Genomic DNA, 27,896 nt, shown 5'->3' with positions numbered 1-27,896 from the left:
TTTTGTTATCCTAGATGTTATGTTATGATCTGGCAGAGGGAGCATTAATTCCTTTATCAGTTCTATTTCCTTTACAGTTGTTCATTTAATTGAGCTCCTCTGTGTATTTTACAAAACAAGATGCATTCATTACAACTTGCAGACCTCAGATAGTGTTGTAACATGTTTCAGAAAAATAGCACTTTTGTAGATAGTTGTGGAAGTTGGGTGTTTGGTTTATTTTTCAGATGATGGGAGGAAGCAGTAGCAGAATTCTTGCATGCATAATCAGTAAGAACTTTCCAGAAGCTCTTTATTCTAGCTATTTTCTTTTAAAGCTGTGTTTACTCTAAGAATTCGGCTGAGGCAGTTGAAATATGTGGCTGCCGTGTAGAACAAAATACACTGTGTGTTTTGTTACTCTCCTTGTTCTGCTTTGACTTGTGCAAACAGTTTTAATCCAAAGGAAGAGATCATATGGTCTGTGACTGCGGTATCGTACAATCCAGTTTAGGGTGCAAATTACCCTCTTACAGCACATCCTGACATTGAATAGTCTTGTCTTGAATAGACTGTAAATAGAGTGTATCCTTCTCTTTCACAAGGCCTTGGAGCAGGAAGCCACATGCTTTAGCTCTCCAGTGTTGAGGAGCCAGCACATCTGTGTGACCATGCACCTGCATGTGGCTGGAGATGTTCAAATACTGTCTTTAGAGCAGATTTTGAACATTAAACACACATCGCTGGTTGTAAATGGCCCCTGCACGCTGCTGGGGATTCGGCACCTGAAAGGCCATTTCCCAAAGCACGGAGCAACCTCTGCCGAGCTTGGCAGCGATGGACCCTTCCAGTCCAGGGCCAAACAGCTTGTTTTGGAGAGGTCGTGGGGCCACAGTGCTATTTATTGGGAGGCTCTCTGTTGCGTTGGCATCCTGCGTGGAAAAGGTGCGGGCAGCCACGGGGTGCTTACGATTGCCCGTTGTTGTTGGCCCAGGCAAGCTAGAGAGGCTGCTTGTTCGGTGCCCAGTTGCTCGTCTCTGCCTCTCCCAGCCGTCTCTGATGGTGGCATAGAGATGGGCACTGCTCTGCAGCCATGGGTGAATGCAGAAGAGGGATTAAGAGCTTGGCTTCCTGCATCCTGACTCAAAAGTAGGCATATGTGCTTTTTTTGGTGAGCAGAAACAAATCGGTTTCGACAGAGCTTTTTTAGGGAGTTTTCTCAGGCACAGGATGAAATTTTGAGGTGGAAAAAATTCACACATTTTTTTCCCCTCTATTGGGCCAGTGTGGTGAGGACCAACTGTATTTTTGGGTGCCTGGGATCCATGTGTGTCACTGTTGAGCATGTGGCTGTTGAGGAACATGTGCAGTACGTACACGTCTCCTGCACAGAAATGTGGTGGGGTGGGATCCTTGCTCTGGACCCAGACTGGAGCTGTTCCTGGGAAAGAAAACATCAAGACAAAACTGGGGAGGAAAGCACCTCTTCTGTCCCACTTACTCTGTTCTGGCTGATGCTAAAACGGTATGTTGGGTACTTTCAGTGTGTGTGTGTGTGTGTGTGTTAGCTTATGCACCAATTTTCATAGGCACATGTACGGTTTCTCTTCTGCATCGTGCTGTCCTAGCTGTAATCTGATAGGCATAGCCCATGGACAGGGCAGGGCGAGGAGACTCCGTCTGTTTCCACAAAAGCTTAGCTAAGTGCATTTTTCTTATTGTGTTATGGGCCTGATTCTTGAGGGGGGTTAGACGCTCTCAGTTGTGGGTGCTCAGCATTTTTGCAAGTCACCCTGCTCAGAAGTTGGTGGTTACTTTTTTTTTTAAATGGGAAAAAAGCATTTTTCCATTTGCTTCTCCATAAACTGAAACCACTAAAGAGCCCTTGCTTAGTTTTCCACACACAAGCGCACACTGATGGGAGCATGAGAGGGACTGCAGGTCTTAGAAGGCTTTAAGTGTGTGAAAACAAGAAGTCCTAATGAAAATGGTTTTGCAACTTAATTGTAGAGGGTGTGCCTTTGTTTGCGAAAAGAAATGAAAGTGCTGGAGGCCGAAGTGCTTTCTTTATCCTCGGAATAGCAAGCGGTATAAACTTCCCCGGCCAGTTTTGCCAAGGTGCCCGAGACCTGCAAGTCCCTGCAGACCTTTGGCACTCTTCTCATTGGGACCCTTCCAGTGGACTTTAAGCCCTGAGCCATCCATCCTTGCATTGCACTCCAGAAATACCATGTTTTGTACAGTGGACCTTTCTTGGGCTGCTTCTTTGAAGGTGGCTTGTTCACATCACAGGCTCACTGCATTTGGGGAAGCCAGCGTGTCTTTCCCAATGGTTTTGAGATTCATGACTTACCCTCTGGATGGACGTGCGGACCTCCCTGTAGCCAGTGTTAAGCCTATTGAAGGCGAGGGGCTTGTTCCTCCTAGCATGCTGTCCTGAACCCTGTTGGAGTAGTCCATGAACCCCTGCAGATCTGGTGGGGCCAAAAGCTCTGCCGCCTTCTGCTTCAGCCTCCTCAGCTACCCAGTGCCCCATAGAAACAGGATCCATTTTAAATAGATGCTGTTTGCAGCATCTTAGACTTGCTGTGTGAGGATGAGAAATGTTAATATAAATTCTTTAAATAACATGTAGTAGTGTTGAATGCACAGAATTATAAAACATTTTTATATTCTGAGACTCATTTGCATCTTCACATTAAAAACTGTGGTTTTCTTTTGAGGGAATGGTTGCAAGATCTGATTTGTTTTGAAATCAAAGCTAAATTTGTGTTCTTGCTTTCCTCTTTGCCCTTCATTTGACAAATTTTTCTTGTTCTATAAATACAGAAATGTAAACAATGGCTAATCCTTAGCAACAACCTGGAAAGTTAACATTTCTCTCCAGCTCCTATTATAATTAATTCAGACACTCTGAATATGATGTGATTTACACATAGTATTCCTAAGGCCAGGAGGTACTAATATCTTGTTAGAGAACTGAGGAAAATAACACGCTTTTGTGTGTGCCATACAACATAATTGCACTGCATTTTCTTTCATAAGAAGATGTTTAAAGATGCTTTTTACTTAACATTTGAAAAATGGAAGGCTTCTGCTTTTGCATTTGGCTGAAATTGTCTTAAATGTGTTTTCCTTCCTGCAGCAGTCAACATTGTCAAAACATTTTGCAAAGTACATTTTAATAATATGGGTTAAGACCATCATTATATTAATCTAATTCTCGGTGTAGGTAAATTCGTAAGATGCTTCTACTTTGCCATAAAAGTTTTTCGCAGTAAACATCATCTGTTTTCCCTGTGCAGAAAAGAAAGAGATAATATAGTCGATGTAAGGATAAATCTCTTCCATTAAAATTGTTAAAATATGGCTTGAACAGTCTTTCTCTCATGGTCCATCCTTTTACTTTATTTAATTTTCATTTAATTTTGTTTTGTTCTGTTTATGTTTGTTCAGGGAGTGTTTTTGTAGTGTTAATCTATGTAAGCCACATGCAGTTGAAAACTGCAACTCCCAAAAGGCTGTGATTAAAACATTATGGATGTGGCAAACCACAAATGCAAAAGTAAGTTTACATTTAGATTTTCTTCATAAAATATTTTATTCAAGTTTTGTAATACCTTGGTATCGTGGTCAGCATTGCCATAAAAATTCTGTGTTATATGGAATGATACAATCTGTGAAGCATTTCCCATTATGTAGACACCATGTCTTTAAATTATAGCAATTTCTTAAGATTTTAAAGCAAAATGAGCTCTTAGAAGTGTGATTAATAGCAGGGAATGAGGCTAACACTGGGTCATCAGTGGCACTCCATTACAAAAAAGGTTGGACTAATAAAAGCATCCATCTATTTGACCAATAAAGCATTTGAATGATATGCTTATAGTTTTTATCATACCATAGTTACTTTGTACTGAATAAACTGTGATTTTACGTGCTGGAAAAGGAGCGTGGAACAGGCAGCACGGCTGAGGTGAGAGCAGTTGTCTCAAGTAGGGAAATATCAGGACTTTTATGTGAAGCTTGATGTTTTCAGAAGCCTTCAGGTTGTGGTGTCTAAATTTTTGAAGCCGCTGTGAAATATCTAAATCCCCCGTGACCCGTGCCTGCCTGCCCACTGTCGTTCGGTGAAGCTGGCCCTCGCTGTCCTGCAGGGAGGGGAGAAAGGAGGGTATTGTGTGCAATCATTAATTCAGAGTTAGGTCCCCAGCAGCCCCAGACATCAGAAATACTCTGCTGAAGCACAGGAAATGGGGCAGCACTTCTGTTTTCCTGGTGTGCGGACGCCAACCCCGTCCTCGAGTCGCACCTTTCATCCTGCCCGCTATTATGCTGTCAACCTGATGTATTAAAAAATACGCGGTTGCCTGAACAATACTGCATTTGGGTTTTATTTAAATACCTGTCTTATTAGCAGGTTGTACTGATTTCATGGTTTTGAACCTCTTTTTTTTTTTTTTTCACTACAACAAAAGGCTAAATATTTTCTGAAAAAGAAAATGAAGGTTCTTGATGAGCCACGGATGTCCGGGATTGTGCTGTGAAGAAAAGTACCAGATATTCTAAAACTTGTGAAAAAATGGTGAGGGGGGAGGCTTCTGGCCATGACGCTGTTTGCACATGAAATGCCAGGGGAGGGGAGATGAATGCCCAGGCCAGCTGTGACCTTGGATGCTTCATCTATTCGAAACGGGGATGGTTTTGCTCAGTGTTTGGTGCTGGTGCTGGTGCTCATCAGAAGGTAGAAGCGAAGAGGTAGGGGCCACGGTGCAATTGAGAGAAAGAAAGGACCAGTGGTATAGACCACAACTACATCCTCTGCCCCTGTCCAACTAGTACAGCGTCTTAAAGGGCTTATTTTACATAGGAAAGGGATGAAGAGACTTCTGGAGGTCACACACAGGGATTGTGTCAGGGCAGGAATGTAACCCGGAGCCCTGGATTAACCCCTACCGATAGGACCATCCATCTTCTCTCCCTGTACTTCAGATCTCTCCTGAAATCCATGTTCAGGATAGAGAAGTTACAGAAACCTCCCTGGAGGAGCGTTGCGATGGGCGACTTCTTGAGCATTACAGGGATGAGAGATGGGAAAGGAAAGGCTTTCTGGAAGGTGGCAAACCCAGGGGACTTTGGTGTCTTGAGCACCTTGGGGACTAATGTCACAGTGCCTCGGGGCCAAGAGATGGACGTTGGGTGTGGAGCAGTTGGGGGCCAGAGGTTTCAGTTGTGAGAAGACCTCAGAGGGGCTTCTGGCCCCCCTTGGGTTAACAAAAAGGAGCTGGGGAGGTCTGCAGAGATCGGAGAATGGCGATGGGAGGCAGAAGCGAGAGGGTCGAGGATGGGAGAGGGAAGGGAGGAGGAAGAGGGCTGAACCATGCCTTGCTGCTTCAGCCTTGTGTGTCACTGTGTGCAGGGAGCTGGCATGGGCATGGGTGTATGTGTATAAAATTACACATGTACGTGGTCATGCTAGGCAGATTTAAATTGTGTAGAAAGCTGTCGTTTTGCTTGTTTGTTCCAGGAGAGAAATGAAAACTTTGCATCCCACCTTTTGCAGCTGCTGATTTTTCTAAAAAATGCAAATAGATCTTTTATATCAGTGGTTTGGCCGGTAAATCTTGTTTTGTAGAACGCTTTCAAGTGTTTTCAACTCCTTTCTTTGCCCTTTATCGGAACAGATGCACAGCTACGTATTTTCCCCTGCTGCCTGTTGTCTTGAGGTTGCACAGCAAGACTGCAAAGGCTTTTTGTTTGTTGTTGTTGAAGGGGAGGAAAAAACCCTCAATCCACAGAAGAGTTAACAGGATTTCGCTTGATCTGCTCGTTTATGCAATGAGTAATGCGAGGTTGGTAACAGCAAATTGTTGTTTATAAGCAAACATGGCACTGTGTAAACAAGAAGGCCTGGTCCCCAACTGGTTTGATTTCATGGTGGTCAGCAGCTGATGTATGTAATGTACAACCTTTCTGCTTCTCGAAATGTCAGAAGAATGACTATTTGTTTGTCTTGAGTTCTTCCCAGCTGTTTACTCTGTAATGCATTTGCCTCAACCTTGATTCCCTAAGAGTGGCCCCTTTCTCCTCCCTGCTCTGTTTACATTAGTCCTGCCCCGAGTGTCACCTATGAAATCTGTTGATTATTCCACCTGGTTAATGTTAAATTGCTCTTGCAAGATGATGTGTTTGTTCATAAACACAAATGCTGGGCCCCTTGTTTACTGTACCCATGGCAGCAATCAGTTATTAAACAAATATTGCTTTGTTTGCGGGTGTGAGCAGCAGTTTATCCTGCAAGGTCTGGAAAAAAAACCTTTAAATGCTGGGATTTTGATAAAGGAGAAAAAGGGGAGCTTGTCCCTGGAATGTGGCTGAAACTCACTTTGGTTTGCTTTGCTTATCTTTAACTTGGGTGAAGGGGCTAGAAAGATTAGCAAGTTGTTTGGTTTTTCCAAGAGATTTCCTTAGTGTAATGATATCTATCCAGTTGTTTGCTTTTTTCAGAAGGGAGAGAGCACTCCTGCAAGACGACTAGCACAGCGGTAGACGGCTGATGGCTAGAAAATCCTGCATGGAGCAAACAAGGAGTTAGAAGGTCTAGGACAAAGATATAGGGCTATGAACCAGGTAATCACCCCGAAAGTACAGCCTTGCATTCTGTGTCAGCGTTTGGTCGGGGGCTTTTTGGTTTCCCTCTTCTCTCATGTTGGGTTTTAATTGATGCATGTGCCCTCAATGGAGTTGGAAAAGGCAAAGCTTTCACTTTTATTTCTGAGGAGATCTGAGGAAAATCTCCGTTTTAGAAGCAGAGCTGTTTGAATGGAGAGAAAATACCAAATTTAAAAACACGCTCTGTCACTCCTCCTCCTGCGAGTGAGATGACAGAGCTGCTTCTCTTCCTTTTCTAACTGGAAAACTGCGTTTACATCTGCTAATTTCTGTATGCTGGCTGTTTGCTCTTTGGGTTTTGGGAGTCCTAATTAGAGAGCACCATCCTGGTAGTTGTTGCTTTTGGGTTGTTTTGCAAATGAGCAAGGAAAACTCACTCACACCATCTTTGTTTTTCAAAATTACTGTTTGTTATTGTTTCTGAAGAGGGCTTGGATTTCAAATGCTGGGCAGGACCTGTTAGCCCTAACAGTAAATTGTTAGGGCTTCGCACACAAAGGGAGTAAACCCTCTTAGAGTGACCTTGAAAGCAATGTTAACTCTTCTTGTACGAAGATGGTGTCTGTTCCTTTATATGTGAATTAATCTGTTAAAATATCGTGAATATACATTTATAAGAAGCTTTTGAAGGATAAAATTAAATAATTGTCCTTTTCATCCCTTGGAAAAGCAAGCAACAAAATATGCATAAAAATGTGATATATTGTATTCACTAGCTCGCACCAGTGGTCCAAACATATTGTTCATTTTGGCTACTAGAGCGGTGTTGGGGCTGAAGGGGAAGCGGGAGGTACCTGAAGTGTGTAAGTGGACAAGCCGGTCTTTAATTGACTCGTGTTACTGTGATGAATCAAACCTTTGCTGCATTAAACTAAGTGAAAATAGTGAAGTGAAAATTGTATTGTGCAGAAGTATTGCAAAGCTGCACCTGGCTTTGAGGTGGTTTTCAACTTCTGGAGGCTGGTAGAGAGTTTAGAAACACTTCAGTGGAGATAGGCATGGAGGGTGGGAGTCTAATTCATCTACAGCCAGCACTTGGTCTTGTGAGGTTTGATATCATCTTATTGTAGCGGTGCTGCTGCTGTCTAGCATCAACTAACCGTATTTACTAAATGCAACTTCGGTCTTTTATTTGGTTGAATAGTCAGTCACCTGTTTTTCTGTGAGGCAGACTGCAAGAGTTTATGTTGCAAGCTCAGAGCAGCGTGCATACAAACAAATAAGTCCTGGGCTGTGAGAATAGCTCTGCAGTTTCTGTTCCTGTTTTACACGAAACCGCAGGGAGCCCCGCACGCTGCTGCGCCCGGGCTGGGATGAGCAGGTGGGTACGTCCTGAGAGACAAAGCCACGAGGCTGGCACCGAGGCAGCTCTGCAGCCGCTCTGCACCTCACCGTGCTGCAGTTAAGGGTCCTTCCTTCTGGAAGAGTTTTTCTTCTTGTGTGGATGGTGCTCATGCCCATACGGTAGCAGTTGCAGAGTCGTATGGTACAATGAACTACGGTTTCTTGTTTGGTTTGGGGTTTTTTTTGCCACTCACCATTCCTTTCCTTCCCAATAAATGATGATCCCAGTGACGGTAAGGATGATTTCTGTCAAGCTCACGGCTGAAAGACAGCTCTACCCAAGAGAGAGGCAGGAACCTCGCACTGCTGATGATGGGATGTAAATGATTACATCATATTTGCCAGTCGCATGGAAGTGGCCCAGCTCTAGGCTTTTTATGCAGCTTTGCCATGAGCTTCATGCTGAATATGGATTTTAATAGCTGTCAAGCTGAGAGGCATAGATTGAGATAGAGCTGGCTTTGCAAAGGGGGTTTGTTTATCCAAGGTGAGACTGGGAGTAACTTCTGTGTGCATGTGTAAAATGAAGGGAGGATGCAAAAAGCTCATTTGGGGAAGGTTGAGTTGTCCATCGTCTCTGCCTAATGCGTTGGGTCTTACCTCAAGGAAAGGAGTGATACCTGTTATCTTCACAGCTTGGTATGTTTTGGTGTACTAGCTTTTCACGGGAACCAGCTCTAGCTCTTTTGAACGGAGCAAATGGCAAGCTTTTAATGTCTGTTTCAATTAATTTTTCTTGGATTTGCTTGTTCTCTGTTCTTACTGTTTGTGGTCAGCAACACCCTCAGCAGAAGAGATTTCCTTAGGGCTCCGTGCAGTGACTGATTCTCTAAGAAGTTAAGTTGTTTGACCATGATTTCACAATAAGTCAGTGTGGCACAAGTGTGTTTAGGCTCCTGACTCTCCTCTTCTCCTCACCACAGCTGTCTTAAATTTCAGCTCCTGCAGAGCATCAGTCAGACTTTCACTGAGCTGCCTCCAAGTAATTTCAGGTTCCCGTGGCCCTAACGATACACACTGCTGCCGGGAAGTAACCCAGACAGTGCAAGCCACGCATGCAAACAGTGAAAGAGGTTGTGTCGTTGTATACAGTTAATAAATAAAAAGTTGTGGCAGCCTGCATCTAGACAGGAGTAGGTGAAGCTGCTATTCAGAAGACTTGAGGGTGGCAAGGGGACATAAACCCTGGTAGAGGTTCAGGTTGGTGGAAGTTCAGCCTGTCACTGGCGTGACCCACAGGGAGGAGGTAAAGCAACCCGTATCCTTCCCCTGTTGGCTAAGGCGATGGGCTCAAAGCGCTGGCTTTTCACTCACTGAATTTAGTTGTGGCTTCACATTTTCCTCCTCCTTGTTCCTTTTTCACCTCCCTCCCGTCCCCATGGCTCTGCATCGCCAAGTGGTGTCGGGAGGGCAGGGAAGGGGAGCAGCCCCATGTAAGCCAGGTGCCGGCGCCACGGATCGGCTCGCGGGGATACTCCAAGAGCAGCGTGTTTTGTTTCCCTTCCCCGGGGAGGCTTGGCACATCACCTCGGCGATGCGCTTAACCTCTGCTGACCCAGGGCTTGGGATGAGTCTGGCCAAGATGAGAGTGCCAGGGCTGTGCCCGTGTCAGGAGGCAAAGCCAAGGATGCGCTGTGGATAAACCCATTTCTTCTGGACCCTTTATTTCCTAGGCACTAAATGAAATTTCAGATTTTAGATACGTCTAGACATATACAGTGCACGATAAAGTTGATAATACATTAATCATTTTTAACAACAGGTAATATGCATAATTTATGGTGTTACAGTGCTATCTTTTTTGATATTTATGATGGATAATGCTCAGTTTTTGCCCTCATATTACTGCTTTAAATTATACCACAGGAAAATTAATGAGAAAGTAGATTTATGGGTTTCATTTGTTTGTCAATTCGGAAATTAATTGGGTGTTAATTTTAGCCGTCCCTCATCAGACCAGGTCTTTAGTATGTGTGCATTACTTTGCATTCATTGAAGCCTACCTCCCATTTACTGTGGGTCACTAGCTTTGCATACATTAAAATAGCCCTCAGGCTCATTCTCTTGATTACTTTTTGAACTGCCATGCATTAGAAAATTTACGCCTTTCTGTTATAATTATGAAAATTCGCTATTGGAAGATGGTGCTTGCATAACAGCAAGTATACAGTCTTGCTCAGCGATGTAAGATCATATAGCAAATCCCAATACATTTTTGTTCTAATCCTAGAAAATAGCACTCTTGACAATCTTTGTTGTGCGAGTTTCATCCTTTGAAATTTCAAGGATCCATTTTAATGCATTGAATTACCTCTTTAAGCTGAGGAAATATCAAAGGATTTCACCTCGTCGCTGTGTCTTTGTTTCCTCTTTCCACACATCCCGTGCATGTTCCTCCCTTGCCTTGCTCCAGGTTTGCCTCTCCTCCTCCAAACGCCGCTGTCAGACGTGACTCAGCATCGCTTTTCAGGACAGCGGAGCCTGACTCGCTCTGTTCCTTACTATTTCGGTTGATTCTTAAAGATCATCCTTAATTGCTCTTTGAATCCCCTTCTCCTTTCTCATACTCCTGCACAATTCAGCAACCACCAGTAGTGTGTAGGCGAGTGGCCTTCAAAGGGGTAAGCATGAAGTTTTATCCAAAAAGTACCCTAATGTACTGACAGTTGATCTATAGTTAGTTAGTACATAATTATACCTAAAATACACCCTGTCAGCAGGATAAATGACGGCTACTGAAAACTCTAAAAGCATGACGGGTGTTCACCCATCTGCAATGACGAGAGCGGAGGGGTTTGTAAGTTGAGAAAGGCTGGTGAGTTCAGCGTGATCTGATTTAGTTAAATCATGCCATATGTTGGGATGGCTCTTTCTAATAGTCGTGCTAACCACAAATACAGGCAGAAAGAAGTCATCTGGTCCACCTGGCTAGTTTGGACTCCCCTCCCCAGCGTTATTTCTGTACTTAGCGTGGTGGCAGCCCTCGAGCTGCTCATGTGAAGCTGGCTGATTCACAGTTAATTGTGACATGGTGTAATTTAGTAAATGAGCAGCTGAACATCTGTACGCCTTCCCCCACGGTAGATCAAAGCCTTACCTTACACAAGGCTTTTAATTTCCACTAGTGAATCCTTTTTCTTTTACTGAACTCATGGATGGCGGGACAGTGCTGCTGGCCGCCTCACTGACCTAGGGACGGGGTGTTAGCTGGAGAGATGGGTGTTCTGACATTGGCTGGGGACCGCCGAAGCATGTTCCTGGAAAAATTCAGAAGTGGTGGTGGGATGTGGAGCCTGAGGCGCTTTCCCCTGCAGGGTACTTGCTCCAAAGATACTGGGACTAAAAGAGACCACCTATGAGTTGGGCAGTGGTCTCCTGGGAAAGCTGTCGTGGTCCTCGTTGCTGATAACGGGCAACGCCGGGAGTGCCAGCTGCTTCTGCATTGCTTTTGTACCTGTGCTGGGGGTAAGAAGCAGCTTTGCTCCTGCTTTGCGTATTGCCTTGCCTGTCGCGCTCTGGAGCACGTTTCCTTTTCAAGAGGTAAAATCCTGTCTTTGCAGTGTTGCATTGTCATGAAATGCTTCCAACCATTGTTTGGGTTTTTTTTGTTTTTTTTTTATAATTATACACAGAAGCGCTCTAAAGTTAGTCCTGAGCTTGCTTTGGGGAACTGCTTACAAGAAATAGATAAAAAGTTTACTTATAAACCATGCATGTATGGATAGTATGCCTGCTGGAGAATTTAGGACTAGATCTTGTGATTTGATCGCTTACTTAAAACTGATTTTACCATTAACTCTTCTGCCTATAAAAGTAGAAATATATTTTATCAATCTGTGTTTTGTTTAATTTACATGTCCTTTCGTGGCTGGGCCAAGTTCTTTAAGGGCATTTATTCTGCTTCATATAAATAATTGATCAGCCAAGTTAATTTACTTCTGCCTGACTTGGTCAACCTTAATTAACTGCCCTGGAATAAAGACTGAACTTTTTGTTAGCTTAAAATCTTTCACAAATGTGACAAAGAAGGGATGTATTATGACAACAGTTTTGCTCTAGTACTGATCCCAGGGGACAGAAATGTTGAATGATCTTTATGTGCATATATATATTTGTAAACACCTCCAAGCTCTAATAGCTGAAATAAAATTGTCAGCCTTGGAAGTAACTTTGAAACGGGCGGGCTACATTCTGAACCTGTAGCCCAGGTTGAGTCTGGAAGCATATTAAAACAGAGATTTTAAGGCCCAGAAGACCCTGGGGATAGTTTTTTAAAGGTGATGAGATGCTTAAAGATGTAGATTGGTGCTTATTCAGGAGTCTTTAAAATGTCTCGCCAGATGCCTCTGTGTATGGTGAGGCATCTAAATACATCTGAATATCAGTCCCTTAGTCTTTCAGACTTGCAGCGGGTCCTTATTCTGACAGGTGCTTCAGTCAGTAAATCCTCCCTCATGCTGACATTAAACAATGCTGCTTAGTCTTTAGAAACTATACTAGTAAAAGAATGGCAGAAATTGTGCACTTCAGCACCCACCTCCTGCCTACTAATCTCCATGCTTAACCTTGCTCATCTAAATAGTCCAGTGGAGCTGAGAGACGTGTATCTGCAGCATCTGGTTTTTGTGATGTTATGGGCTTTTCTTTTTTTTTTTTAATGGATTAGCACAGAACATTTTCAAAATTAGGATTCCTTCAGGTTCTATCTTTCTAGTTCAAAACACCGACACTGGAGTCCTCAAAGATCATTTTGATTCAGCCAAAGTTCACATCTGACCTATGTTTTTTCAGTTTTGACCATGCCCTTAAGAAATTAGCTGTCCCTTACTTCTGTCCAAGTCATCTGGAAGATGGTTAGCTGTTGTCCTCCTGTTGACAAGAGTGCCTTGCTTTGATTCTACTCCACTGAAATTTTACTCCGTTACCTTGAACATAACATATTCACCAAGGAGATGAGCCAAACTGTATAGCTTTGCCTTTGAATTTGACTGCATCAAAGCTAGAAAAGGTTTTGTGCAGGTTAAGACAGGAATCTTGAGAAATTGATCACCGTTGTGAGATTTTTAAAGCAAGCTGACATGAAGTCATGTAAGAACAGTTCTTTTATTATGTTCTCCTTGATTTCAGGATAAAATTTTACAAGTTCTTGTTCATACTGCAGCTTAGCTTTGGTCCCTTCATACAGGAAAAACATCTTGTGTCACCTTTAATAATTTTAAGAGTCATTCTGTATCCCTCCTAACATGAAATATCATAGAATTATTATAAAAAAATGAAAGATACTTACACTGGTAAGAACTCACCTATTTTAAGCTGTAAAAATACATTTTCCTTTGCAGAACTGATATGAGGGTCATTCTCCTTTGTAGAACACGAGATGGACGTGCTCTTTTGCCATTAAATTTCTTAAGTCAGAACATGGTCTCTTGCATGTCGTGGAAGCTTTTATGGAGTACTGTATTTTGTATAATAAATCGTTATGCACAACAGCTTCTTCAGCACTATCTTGGTTACTTGGTGTTCTGTTCAGACCAAAATCACAGTTTGTGGTGCTAGACCTGAAGCTTCAGTTCAGTTCACGCAGACCCCAGTCACGTTGCATAAAGTCAACCTTGCTTTGCTTTTTTCTTTCACAATTTTGAATGACAGACTTCACGAACAGGCTTCTGTAAGGCCCGCTCCTCTGCGCTGAGGAGAGACCATTATCTCAGCCATCCTCAGTGTACTATCACCTCAGCTCATTTAGGTGTGCTCAAAAAGACAAATAATAATCATTCTTGCAGAAAGCTCTCGCAGGTTGATTTTCATGACATGACACTTAATGATCAAACCAAACTGTGATTATTTATGTCAACTCACATTTGACCACAGTGAAGGAATGAACAGTTTTATCTTTTCTCCCTTGAAAATCCTGTTCTCTATTGGAGATATTTTAGCAAAGTGGATTCGTTTTGTATTGGTGTCCAGTTGAAGTTATATTGAAGTTGACTGCCTGTGAGTGGATGTTTATAAAGCAAAATTTGATCAAAGATGTTCACGTCTGCTTTTAAAATAATTCTTTGAAAGTCCAAACATCACAATTTTCTTTTTACTCTTTCGATGTTCTTTTTGCAAACTCTTGTTTCCAGCTCCATTTCCTTGATAGCTGCTGCCCATTCCGCTGGATATGATACGTAGGGTGGGCACAGTCAGTGGAGCGGCTGGGGCCAGCCCTGTGCAGCTCAGGTGGTAACTGGCTGGGGTACTCCAAAAGGTAAAATAGAGCATGAAATTTGTCCTGGAAGAGGTTCTCAAGAGCTTTTTGTGACCAAATACTATAAATAATCCATCTTTTTCTCAGTCCTATAGGTTGGAAAAATTGTAGCAATTTCTACTGTTGATTCTTTCCAGGCGCATTTTGCAATCCTGGAGACAATAAATAATTTCTTGACCAGTTTGGCTGTGAATTATTTTCTGTGTCCTGGAGAGATTTCGCTCGGAAGGGCAAGCCAACAAATCGTGATCAGGCAGTGATAGATCTGCTCCTCAGTGGTGCATATTCTTCTTGCTGCTGTCAGAGACATCTGGGAGCTTTGGTTGGTGCTTTCTTGGACCCTCCTTAGTAGTTTATCCAGGTTCTCTCTTCCAGTCAATTTGTTGCATCAGAAGTGTTGGAGAATGAAATGTACTTCTTTACTGTTCCAGCACATTGGTTTTAGCATCTCTTTCCACCGTGGTGTCTGCTGGAGGCACCTTCCACCAGTTCTTTAGTATGTCCTTCCTCCGTTTGGTGTGGTCTATGTGGCGGTGATGTGCCACCCACCATTTGCCATCGTGCATCGCAGCAGTCAAAGACATGAGTCTCTGGATATAACCTGCTAACCCAACCTTGCATGGTGGTCATCCTTGTCCAGATCTTCTGCTGAGGTAGATTAATGTGGTGCTCCATTTTCTCCAGTTGAGGCTTGACCCCAAATTTGGATGGAAGCAGAAAACAATTACATCAGTTTGTTCTTTTTGATTTCTCTCTGGTTAAAAGAGGTGTGTCCTTTTTAGTGGTGTAGGATATGAAAATTGCATGATGTACCTTTGAGTAACTTGGGAGCTGTCTGGAGAATCTCACTCCTGTCTCTTCTTCTGAAGCAACCTGTGCCATGCAGTCGCTGCCCAGTGTGTAATCCAGCCTTGCTTGTTAGATGTAAACACTTACTTAGACCTTACCATGCTTGTGGGCTTTCCTTATAGTGCTGGAAATGAAAGACACACCATGCTCAGTCTGTGTCAGAGCGGGATCATGTTAAAACCAAAAAGCATTTACTAGTGGCATTGGGAAAGCTGTAGGTTTGTTTAGATCTCTGGAGCTTTTACTAGGGAGTTGACAGAAGCTTTATCATAAGCCCCCAAGCCCTTTTGTCCCCTTGCATAATTCGAAGATTTCACAAAACAGATTGAAAGAAGTTTCCATAGACCAGCTGAAATTTATTTAAATGTAGTCAGAACATTTGAATCTGTCCTAGCACCGTCCATGTGCTTGGGCGGCCATCAGAGTGAATAGATCCCGTCAGGATTGGAGTGGGGTCCTGCTAATGAGTGGTTCACCCGCCTCGGACGTGAATCAGCGAGGAGTGCTAACGCCGGAGCGTGGTGCTGACAAAGCCCTCATTAGTCAGCTGCTTCTTAGTTACGACATCTTGGTTATCGGCCGTATGGATCATCGTTGTGAACATCTGAAGCTACCAAGTGAATGAGAGGTCTGGTTTTGGTGCGTTGGGCTGGAGCGTAGCTCTGTGCGCAGAGGCTGAAGCTGAATGTCACCCCGGGCCAACAGACACCGGGGAGCCCGTGCTGGAGGGAGGAATTTCTCTCTCCAGCCGGTACCGCACCTTTGGTGGCTGGGGGCTCCGAATTACACACATGTGACGTTCCCGGGGACAGGGTTTTCTCTCGGTAGTTTTCCACTGAAAGGCATTGCTTTCTCTCACCCTTTCCGATTGATACTTCCCGTATGTGTTGGAAGGGAAAGGGTTTTTCTTCTTCCTTTTGATTCAGGGTAGTTACTGAATTCAAACAGGTTCTTCCTTAATTACAAAGCATCTTACTTTCAAGGTGAACTGTCCTGCACGGAGGCATTTGGCTCACGTGTGCATGTGGTGAGTTAGCGTGGAGAAGGCAGCGTGCTCGGAGCGTGCGCCTTGCCTTACCGTACCCCATCTCCCCTGGGGTAAGGGTGAGAGGAGGAGTGCGAAGGGGGGGAAGGATGGGCCAGGGGAAGCGGAGCAGGTTAATAACATCTAAGTCCTGGAACTTGGGGCCTTGCAGGTGGAAATACCTATAAAACAACTCATCAAAATATCTCAAAGGTAGCAGTTGGCAGTTGAAAACTGGCACATGTGCTTTGTTTTGGAGGGGTCTTGTGCAAAAATGCTGACAGTTAGTTCCCAAAGACGTGTGAATCCCAGGAGCTCTGGGGTGAGCAAGCAGGCACTCATCCTCATCCTCATCCTCATCGTGGGGCCTGTGACCCCCTGATAAAATTGATGAGCACAGCATTGTAAAGCACCCAGGGACAGACATCCACCAAGAGTTGAGAGGGCTGGCTGTGCACAGCTGTGGCTGCTAAGATGATGTTTAGCCAAATAATGCAGGAGGCTCTTAACTGTAATTCCGTAGTACATCCAAAGTCAGACCAAATCCATAGCCAAGAAATTTGCCAAAAAGACTAATTCTGCGAGCAGCTGAAGCAGTTTGCCCCAAACGAAAACTGATGGTGTCCAGCACATCCCAGACCTGGCCTAAATTGCTTCAGAGTAATAAAAGGTGCTAATTTGGCAGTATCATTGTGTGAATGGAAACCAAAATAGTGAATGCTCTGCTTCATTCACCTACCTGCCTCTACGTAGCATATATCAAGTTTTTGATATCGTCCATCATACATTGCAAAGAATGGCTTATGCGTTTCAAAGGAAAGCATCCAGATGTAACTAGAGAAATTTAATTATGGATTCTGTGTGTTCATTCAAAAATATTTTTTTTTCTCTAAGGGAAAAAAGATGTTGAGCAAATAATACTATATTTAGAACAGAACTAACTTACTAAAATTATAGCTGTACCAACAGATAAATAAACATAAACTAGTAGCAGGAACCATTAATGAAAGATAAATCGTATGAAGGGAAATGACAAATGTTTACAGTTTTGGCAGGATTTAAAACAGGGCATGTCTCCTTATATACAGCAACTGTTTTAACAGCTGCTTTTTTTTTTTTTTTTCCCCTCCCCTAAATTATTTCAGGTTTTTGAGTCATGATGCAAGAATCTGGGACTGAGACAAAAAGTAACGGTTCAGCCATTCAGAATGGAGCGAGCGGTGGCAACCATTTACTAGAGTGCAGCCTGCGGGAAGTGAGATCAAACGGCGAGACACCTTCAGTTGAAATTGGGGCTGCAGATTTAGCACATCTTCAGCAACAGCAGGTACTGTAAGATGTATTACAAGTTTCCTACTTACAGAAAAAGCATGAAGCATTTAACCCCCCCCCCCCCCCCAAGCCCTTCATATTTGCCAGTCAGAGGATGGTTTTAGGACTTGCCTATGACATTCTGTACATTTTTGTCCGTAGGGGATTGCAATTGTTAATGTAAAGGGAAACATTGGACTTTCTTCCGGGGCTCCTTTTTAATCATTCCCTGGAAATACCCAAAGATCAGGGCTTGCTTCCGTTGCCTGAATGTGTTGAGTCTGGTGGCAGCGATTGCGTGAACCACTGTATACAAATAACTGGTTTCCAAAATATGTCACTGGGTGGAAAATACACTAACGTCAAGTTTTGTTTTTGCACCAAATTTTAATATAACCTAGCAACCTCTATCAACAGAATGTTTTCTATTAGTGAGAAAGGCTGCGGAGGTATCTGCTGTGGCAAAACGTCAGAATAAATAAATAAATACATCCCATGTCAGTACTCCTCAATTCAGAAGAATCGGAACCAAATTGTGCATTTTGCCTTTGTATTTTAATTAGTGTATTTTCTGGGAAGTGACCAAGTTCACCAGTGTAAATTATCTGCATAATAAGTTTTGTCTTTTTCTTTTCCCTGATAAAATTTTGAAACCCTCTGAGGAAATTTTACACCAAAGTGCTGGGCATGTATCATTAACATGTTTGGGAACAAAGGCTGCAGCAGAGCCATGGTGAATACACTTATGCCTAACCCACACTTTCTCTAATGCAATAAGCATTCTTAAAACCTTTTAAATAAGCGATTGGCAGCTGGTTAAGACTCCCCTAAGCGTACAGTGATCTTTTTAGCAGGTTGTTGTGGAGAGGAAAAAACCTGCACTCAAAAACAAAGCAAACGGAAGGCTTGCGGAGGAGTAGGGGACCCTGTTTGCCAACCTAAGACAGAAAGCTGCCATAATTAAACAAGTCAGAAAAATGGATGATACTAAATGCATAGACTTTGGTTGTTTCAATCATTTTCATCCTACAGGTTTTTACTTGAAGTGAGAATACCATCAGTGAGAAAATCACAGCCATGCTGAATTCATTACTGCAGTAGTCACACAAAACCACGGATAAAATTTCAATAACTGCAGGCCACAGTTGAGTAAACAGTTGCACTGAAACTTAATTCCTGTTGACTTTTCCCTCATTCTTCGCCAGGGGCACATTCTGATTCGTAGTGCAAAGACAACAGGGGTTACAGCTTTGATTAATATAGGACAGTAGAAGAGGAGTGGAACAGTAAAATATGTTCAACACAAAGGTCTTGTCTTAAAACGGCTTCGTATCAAAATGAGTTAATCGCGCTGCGTTTTCCATAGGAGCGCTATGGAATTTTCCAACGCTGCTTTGTGCAGAGAGAAACACAGTGGGGGGGGCATGCAAACACGTGCACGCCATAGACAGAATTGCTCAGACCTCTGCTCCTCCGCTCCTACCACCAGTTACTAACGTTCACTGCCGGTGCCTTGTGCCAAGGCTTCTCCATAGCCATCCAGAGGGCTCATGCCGCCTCAAATAACGTCGTAATCTCGCGTGTAACGGGTTGTGTCATTCAACAGCCACCCATTTGGTCAATTAAGGAGTGGCACCGATTCCTTCCTACGCTGGTCCTCCAGCCCTCCCCCAAAACGGTGCCTGGCACAGACACAAGTGCTGCCAACCCCCTTGGGAGCAGGGCGCGGGGCTGGGGGGCTGGATCGCCAGGCTCGGGATTGCTTTCACACGGCTCAGATTTTAGCTTGTAGTTTATTTATCCTCTGCCAGTACAATAAATGTGGTCAGGGAGCTTGCTGTTCTCCAAGTTCTTGAAAGACCTTTATGTTCTGTGTTTGAATTCTGCTGTTAATTGGTTTTGATGACTAACTTCTCTGTGGAGTTTATCTTTTAAAAAGCAAGTGGATTGCAAAGTTTAAAACAGTTTTTTTTTTAAAAAAAACACAAAAAAACAAACCACCAAAACCTGATAACAACAAAAGGGTAATCAGAGCTAGCATAAAAATATCAATCTTTGTGTTTGGAAAATATTTTTAAACGCTGAAAAGAAGAAAAACCCGTTGTTTTCAGACAGCTAATGCAAGCATTTACAGATACACATACAACATGGAGCATAATGTTTAGATGTTTCTCCGTATACAACATATGCTCTCAGGTCACTTAACAGAATGCGTTCTACAAAACGCTTCTTCAATACAAATGAATGAGTTCTGAATTAAACAGCTATTTCTTAAGAGCATTTCATTCAAATCTTTTCTTTTTGCCACCTGGCACTTGTTTTGTCTGAAAAAAAAAATCAGCGGCGGGTAGTTTGAGCTTTGCTGTTGTGGTTAGTAATGCATTCCCATGATGAGCATGGCTGAGTCGTGAAACCTGGACATACAATGGCTTGCGCAAAGCATCTGTGCTGAATTTTGGTTCGTGTTTTTTGTGGAATTTATGAATTTATAAGAACTAATAGCTTTGTTAGTATGAGAGAGGAAAACAGGAATGCTTCAGGTTTTTTAGGAAGTTTTAATGGGTTTACAAACTTGTAAATATTTTACCATGGAAAAATATGGAGCACCACAGATGTTCATATGTTTGAAGGAACAGTGTACGGTGTGAAGACTCTTGTAGTAAGTGCAGGGAACGCTCGTAGGACAAATTTTATGCTTCCCATGTCATCTTAGGGTGATTTTGCCATGCAAGGAGACAGAAAGTGACGTGATGCTAAATTATTTTAGCATTAGGAATCTTGTAAAATGTACTGTTAAGCTGGGAGTAGCAAATGCGGGGCTGAGTTCTACTATGTATAATAAAACCAAATAGCTCCAACTGATGTTTATATTTGTAATCGTGAAGTAAGAAAGCCAAAGCAATACAAGTGACTCCTCAGGGACAGTGCATCTGTGGAAGAGTTGGATAAAAATGCAGCTATGTATAGGAGAAATTGCCCCCAGAACCAGACTGAAAGGGAAGGGACACCCTTTCCTGCAGTATTTTGGCACCTGCTGAGGGTGGGAGAGGTTGCCTTCCCGCTGCTGCTGACTCCACGGGTGCTGGTGGTTGGCATCTCATGGAAATGACTCTCAGGATGAGGTGGAATGGGCAGGGTTCTGGTGACCTGCCTATAAAACCTGGCTTAAGCATGAAGGTTACCTGGGTCATTCGGCTTCCTGAAGAGATCAAAAGCAGTTGTTTGGCATGGGGTCAGGCAGCAGGGCTCAGGAGCTTGCTCCCAAGATGCCCACAGAGGCAGAAGGAAGGGATGGGGCAGAAAACCTGGGAACGAGGTACCAGGCAGAGTCTGACAACATCTGTTGGCTCTGAGGCTTCACAGAAAACATCTGGGAGGTCCAGAATGGGTGTTGGAGTGACCCACAAGCTGAAAGTCAGGCTGGGCAAGGGAAGCTTGGACAGAAAGTATGCAATGATGGGGTGACTCTTGCCTACCAGGGAGTAATAAATAAAGACTCATGGGGACAAACTGCCTTTTAATGTACATGATCACAGCTTTAGTTGCTTCAGTGGTTTCTGACATCTACTCAAATAGAAGGTTTGATGCTTCAGTCCTAGCCGGTTCTTTTTTTTTTTTTTCTTCTTTTTTTTTTAAGCTTATAAAATAAATATTATATATTGTGTTTTATTTTTATCCTCAGGACTATTCATTAAAGTGTTCTTCACGTTATTAGCAGAGAAACAAGAATATGAATTGAACAAAGAGAATGAACACAAAGTTGAATTCCGATATATAGCAGCAAGACACCAAATGCTGCGTTGCATGGTGGCAGAAATACAAACCTCTCCACATCAATAGCAAGATCCACTTTGATACCGTAACTTCAAGTACTGCCCCATGAGTATAAAACTCAGTGTCTTTTGTCTAATCCAGACTGCTTTTGAACTTTTAGGAGGTATGACTTTAATAGTAATTTGTTGACAGATTAGCTGCAGAGATTGCAAAGAGTTTATTTTGCAGAACTGGCAGGCTCGTATCAGTGTTCTCTTAAGGAAAAAACCACACATAGCTGTTTTGCAATTGCTTGCATTTATTGACAACCTGCGCTGAGCAGGCAGAATTGGAATGTTTGTATAATGTAAACCTATACCTTGTCTGATAGAGTGTAGTGTACTTTTAGGTAGTGCATAGATTGCTTGATAAAAAAGGTTACAAGGTGACTGTTTATGACAAACTGGAATAGCAATACCAATGCAACTGGTACATGGAGAAACAAGGAGGAAGTTTATATAAAGAATTGTAGGAAAGTTTCTTTTCTTCACTTTGTCTTTGAGCTGAACTATACTGTAATTATGAAGTGTCACTTCAGGCTTTCTGAAGAGTTTAGATAAATACTGGTTTTGCCATGTGACCACAAAGTAAGGAAAGAAGTTTTTTTTTTCCTTGAAAAAAACTGACAGTGTTATATATATTTCATTGCCTCCTGTTTTGTACGTTTTACACCTTCATTCCACTGAATGTATACAAATGGAAAATACAATTTTGTTCATGTATAGGAGATAAAAAGGATGTTTGATAGACATAAGAAATTTGGACTAGGTTCTGATGCCTGTGCCCAAGTCAATGATTTCTTCACAGTCGGTCTCACTGACTGCAGTTGGAGTCTTTGTGGTATCAATGTGAAGATGCCACAGTTGGGCCCTTTGGCAGTAGTTGTTTGGAGAAATGTCGAGATGTGAAGTGTTAGACTGAGGGAAGCAAACTCCAGAGGGAATATGTGGTTTCTTCAGATTTTGTTCATGTCCAGGGACAAGGAAAATGTACAAGAAATGGGGGATTTGGTGTATTGTTGAGACGCTGCTTTAACTGGACAGATCAAAAAGAAGATTTGACTAGAAAGAATTTTGAATATATCACAATGTAAATTAAAGTAGTGCTTTGTTTTTTTAAAAAAATAGTTTGGTGAGTATCATCTTATTTCGAAAGCTTGTGGGGAGAGGTTACAAACTGCATCAGGATTTTTATGGTCCCATTGATCATGATGTGGACTTACCTCTTTAGAACAAAACTGCTAAACTAGATCCAAGATAAAGTCTTTGTTTCCTATTGACATAACTGGGTTAGACCAAATTTGTTTGTTAGACTTTGAGGGAGCGTCCGTGTTGAGTCATTTTGTCTGAAGAGACATAAAACCTAATTATTAAACTGGTGTTGCTATTGAAAGAGCCATTTGAAAGTATAGATTAAGCTCCATGCAAGCTATTGGATTGTGTCTGATTTTGTGTTGTAGTACACTGATAATTGATGATTGCAACGTGTTGAAAAGATGACTGCATTTGTAAAGCTTGTGCTGTTTCATCAGAGAATGTGAAAAAACAACTTTACGCTCCTGGTAACTTTGTATTTTTATCATTCAGACTTTTCCCCGAAGTTCTCCCATCTCCCAACATTGAACGGAAGGTGACATGATGTCTTTTTAGTCATTCAAATCTAATAACTTTTAATCTGAAGGTTAAGTAGTGAGATATAAACTAAGAGATGATAATATCAATTTTATGTTCACTGAAGGGCACAATATACCTCTTTCTAGTAGAGGGAAAATTGTGCGTAAAATGTCTTTTGCTTTTCAATGGAAAAGCTGTGGCTCTGAGAGCTTAGGAATGAAGCAGCGCTGGAAAAATTAAATAAGTTTTAACATAGGCTGGCTACCTTGCCTGGATTTTAGAATCAATGATTTTTTTCCTTAATAATTCAATTTTTAGATCTCTTGTCAATGAACCATGCTGAGAACATTCACGCAGCATTCTCTATCCTCGCTATTACTAATGTCTTTGTTATAACTACTTATTGACATCAACAAGCCTTAAATTTTCTCTAACTGTTGAAGGGTAAGGGGAAACTACCACTTTGTTGCACTTACTGAGATTATTGTTTTTTCTTTGCCTTGGTTTTGTTTTATTTTGCTTCTAAGGTCTTTGATAAATAACTGCATAAATCTGAGTCCTCAAAGCACCTTGACATTGGCACCCAGGGCTCTGCAGTTGTGTGTGCAGATACAAGCATGTACATGCAGAAGCTGGGTCATTAGCCATGTAATCACCTGGATTATGTGCACATCCAAATCCAGAAGTCGTCTTTAGGCTATGGATGTCTCTTTCTGTATTTATTTGGGTTTTTTACAATAGCTGCTTTTACTTCTGGTAAATTAAGATCATGCAGTAATTGTTTAGGTTTACGTGGGCTCTTTGAAGAGACGTAAGTTCTGAAATATGTTTGCTGGTTTGTTTTTTAGCCTTGCATCTCATGTGAAAATTCAGCAGCGGTGTGTTTGTTCCCAGCTGTTTTCGTAGGTGTGTACTCTCCCCTTATATTTGCCTATGCTTACTCATAAGCAATGAAGTTACACATTCAGGAGTGCTGTTTAGGGAAACTCCGCAAAGGAATGCTTTAAAGCTATTATCCGGCATGTGTATACACTGCGGAAGATGTTCAGTAGGCATCAGATATAAATTAAAAGTCCATTTCAAATGATTGATGTTATTCAAATTATTAGAGGCTATTCCTCCTCCACTGATCTTCATACTTTAAGGGTTATCTAATAAGCAGTGCAACCAAACCTGGGATATAGCAAACTTAAAATGGTAGTGTGCCTATGAAGGTGTAAAGCAGTCTTTAATTCACGTGGAACTGTTCCTCATTGTGGCTTTTAATGTTGCAAGATGCTTAAGCATGTGCCTAAATGTAAATGCGTGACTAGTCTTATTAAGGTCACTGGTACGTCTCATGCCTGTAAAATTAAGAATGTGCTTAAGTACCTTGCTGAATTAAGGCTTAAGTAATTTCACACTAATAAGAAGTTGCATGGATTGCTGATATTTTAGAAATAATTTAACTTTATTTGGAAACGCACTGCACGTAGGGAGATTGTTTGGCAGTGCCTTAGGAACAGCAGCGGAGTTGCAGTGGTTTTCACTAGTGTAGCCATTGATTTCAGTGGAGTTTTGTCTGACTTAAATACATTTAAATGAGAGCAGAATCAAATGCTGTGATTTCCTGTGTTATATTCTTTCTCCTGTGGAGCTCCATTGGGTATCACAGCAAGTGAGAAGAATATCAACAGTACTGTTGTAATTTATAACAGTAATGTTGTAAATAAAGATTGGGACATGAAGTAAAAATGCAAAAGTCACGAATACTCTTCATGAGTTTATATAACTGTATAGCACCCCATTAATTAAAAAACAATTAACAGAAGGTATTTTTTGGAGCCTTAGTGTAAGCAGTGACATTATAATAAGGAGAGTTTTGTAGGATGAGCGTTGCTTGTTTTGTTGCTGCATTCTGTATTTTGATAGCTGTGCTCCCTACATTTTCAAAACATAAAATGTATTTGCAACCTGTTTTAAATAGTGCAAATATATCTCTTTTTTCCCTATAAAAGCTATATATTGTGTCTGTAGAGTGTCTGTAAAGTCAGTGTCATGTCTCAGACATTTCTGAAGCCTGGGGCAAGTGCCAGCTTTATTACAAGTTGGGCTTTTCAATTTATTTTTAATCATATTTCCTCTTTTCTTTTAAGGGTTTTTCTTTTTCTTTTTTTTTTTTTTTTTTTTTTTTTTTCCGGGCTACAGAAAGTAAGGCTGGTAAAGTGAAGGTTGAAGAGAGTTAGACTATTTAATCTAGATGGCAACGTGTTGCAAAACTCATCAGTGCAGTTCTCCCCTTCGCACCCAGCCCTCACAGAAGTGCATGTTCCCAGGCAAACTGAGGAGAAGGATGCAAGAAATGGATATAATTCCTTGTGTTCTGCGTGCTCACCTAATCCTGATTCTTATTTAATAAGGATTGAGGACCGGGATTGTTACAGACAGAAACACCACTGGGCGTGCAGGCACACAGAAGGCGGTTGCATGCCTGGAGATGGGTCATTTCTGCTTGATAGAGCACTGTATTTCTGATTTTGGGTGACCTCTTTTGATCAAGCTTCAAGGCTGAACTAATTCTTATATGCATGTTTGGGGCCTTCTTACCTTATTAAATGAAATAAGCAAGTTTTTGAAAGGATTTTGGTTTTTCCTTGCAAGAGACATCATTATTGAGGGGCACAACACAAATGTTTCAAATTTGGAGATGCAGAGCAAGGTCACAGTTTGCCTCCAGAATTTGAAGTAATCAGGATTTTATTTCAGATAAAACCTCTGGGGCTGATACTTAAAAAACACAACTTTTAACTGGCATTACGCAATTTGCTATGGGTTGCTTAGCCAAATATTTGTCTATGGGTCCTTTTTTTTTTTTCTTTTAGAAAAGACTTGCCAAAGTTCAGGTGGGATTTCAGGCTTTAACAAACTCTACCTGGAAATTAAGTGCAGGAAAGGAGGGGGAAAAAAATCTTGTCTATTTGAATTAGAGTGATCACAAGCTAAAGGAATGTGGTTGCTGTTGACGTGCTCAAATCAAGTTTTCCTTAAATTTTCCTTGTTATTATCGCTGGTACCAAAAAACCTCTGCCAGGAAAGAACTGCAACACTAGTGAAATGTTGTAAGACCACTGACTGTCTGCCATTCATGCTTTTTTCTCCTTTTTCCAGTAATCAGTGAGATACGTGCTAAAACAGGGGGAGGGTCCCTGGCTGTTCAGAAGGGCTGTGTGGGCAGAGGGTAGATCTTCCCTAGTACCTTCTGGCATCCTTAATCAGCAGCAGACCCACAACTTTGGGGGTTTTGGCTGCGTTCTCACATATGAAGCTAGGGTATTTGTGTTTTTCAACCATCATCGTTTCATAGTTTTGTTTCCACATAATTAAGTGATTCACTGAAGGAGAAAGGTCAGACAGGCATGATGAAGGCGAAATGGAACTTTTTATGAAGTAGTGGGGCCCAGCATCTTGCAGGAAAAATCAGAAATAAAATGGGGTATGATTCTCCTTATGCATGGGAAAGCATTTGTAGCACTCGTATCCTCAAAGTCCAGTCTCAGCAGTCTCCAGGAGACTTTTTCTGGCTTCTGCTTAAATGAGAAACTTGATCTGAAGGTGAGCTTGCCTGGGAAAAGCTCTGGTTTTGGGACAGTGGCTGTGGTTTACCTTTACTTTGTTGTATTGCATTACATACCCACTCCTATACTATGTCAATCCTCTTCTTCAAAACTTGGAGAAAGACAGAGGTGTGTACAGAAAGCAACTGTTCTGGATTTTGTTGGAAAGTCTACAACATTTTTGATGAAGAGGCTGATTAAGGCAGTGCTCTGTCTGTCATTATTAACTTTATCCTCAGTTGTAGGTTAAGCACAGTATTTTTGTTTGGTAGGTGTGCCATGATGCAGTAAAAAATTCCCACTGAGAATGTATACTGCATTTGGCGTGTACATGCAGAGCGGGTCAGCGTGGGTGAGAGCATCGGATCTGCTGAGCATGTGTCCATGGGAGCTCCGTTCTTGTGGCAAGGATGCTCTGTGGCTGGAAGAAACCATGCGGTCTACCGCCTGGGAAAGCTGGCCATGGCACTCGCTCGTAGCTGTAGGTGAAGTGCTTTCTGTAAGGTCAGAGGGAGGGTTTGTTACAGATAAACCTCCCTAATCCTGCATTTTACTGTCTGTTCATGTATTCAGAGTTCTTCTCTCTGAACAGGTGTGCTGGTTTCTTCCCAGCCATCATCCCAGACATGGTATTTGGGTAGCAGAAGTGTTGTTTTGTTCAGGGAAAAGAGTCTTACTTCACTGCCTTCCCATAGCTGTAACGCTATATTACAGATCCGAATGAAAAACCCTCCAAGTCAATAAACAACAAAAAGCAGACTTATCTTTTATAGTGTTCTTGAAACAAATGTAAGGTTATAACACTAAAACAGGTTTTATTAAATCTAGGCATGAATCCATATTGAAGAAATAATCCACTGCTGCTTTTCAGCTTCTTGTCTTTTTAATTAGTGCTGGCAATGGGATTGTTAGCTTTTAAGATATGGTAAATATGAGCCTATTAATATTATTGAACATAATACTCAACAAGGTACAGGGAATGCTGGTAACTGTAGATATTTTATAGAGGAGCTAAAAGCGGGATGTTTTGTGTTTGACTAGTCTTCCTTTATGACTGTCAGGGTGAAGACTGTGATGGCAGCCTTTCTCCGGGTCCCCGGAGCAGCCGGAGCTGGAGCAGCTCTCCCGGCGGGCAGCGTGGGACCCTTTGTCCCTCAGTCCAGTCTGACAGTGTGGGTTTGAGCCCCTTTTCACAATACAGTGAGCACTTGGTGTTGAAAATAGTTCTGACTCCCTTCTTTTCCTTGAGGAATGATTCACCAGTTCCTCTGATTAATGTTTTTGAAGTTGTTTTACTCTTGGTTCCAGTTTCTTAACTTGGGCAAGGACTGAATTATAAGGGTTTAGCAGTGATTAGCTCTGTTTACAGGTGGGTTTTTTTGCTCCAAAAGGTATGGTGTTTGCTTTGCTGAGGGGTTGAATGTTGTGGAGTTTCTGTTGACCAC

General features: G+C 42.1%; 1 protein-coding gene across 10 annotated transcripts in view; it reads left to right on the top strand.

The window, feature by feature from the left end:
- Positions 1–27,896, top strand: part of FOXP1 (forkhead box P1) — a 392,520-nt gene that overhangs the window by 206,239 nt on the left and 158,385 nt on the right. For 9 of the 10 annotated variants that reach the window (XM_049827087.1, XM_049827082.1, XM_049827079.1 and 6 more), the window contains one exon: positions 17,267–17,448. In XM_049827087.1, coding sequence (XP_049683044.1) covers positions 17,278–17,448 — 171 coding nt within the window. In that variant the 5' untranslated portion in view covers positions 17,267–17,277. Of the gene's footprint in view, positions 1–6,503; positions 6,610–17,266; positions 17,449–27,896 lie in introns of those variants that run through there. The other variant, XM_049827080.1, reaches the window with a different exon arrangement.

This window comes from Accipiter gentilis, chromosome 23, assembly GCF_929443795.1.
Source record: "Accipiter gentilis chromosome 23, bAccGen1.1, whole genome shotgun sequence".
Classification (NCBI taxonomy): Eukaryota; Metazoa; Chordata; class Aves; order Accipitriformes; family Accipitridae; genus Astur; species Astur gentilis.
The sequence above is the reverse complement of the archived record's forward strand: the minus strand, read 5'-3'. Positions and strand labels throughout refer to the sequence as shown.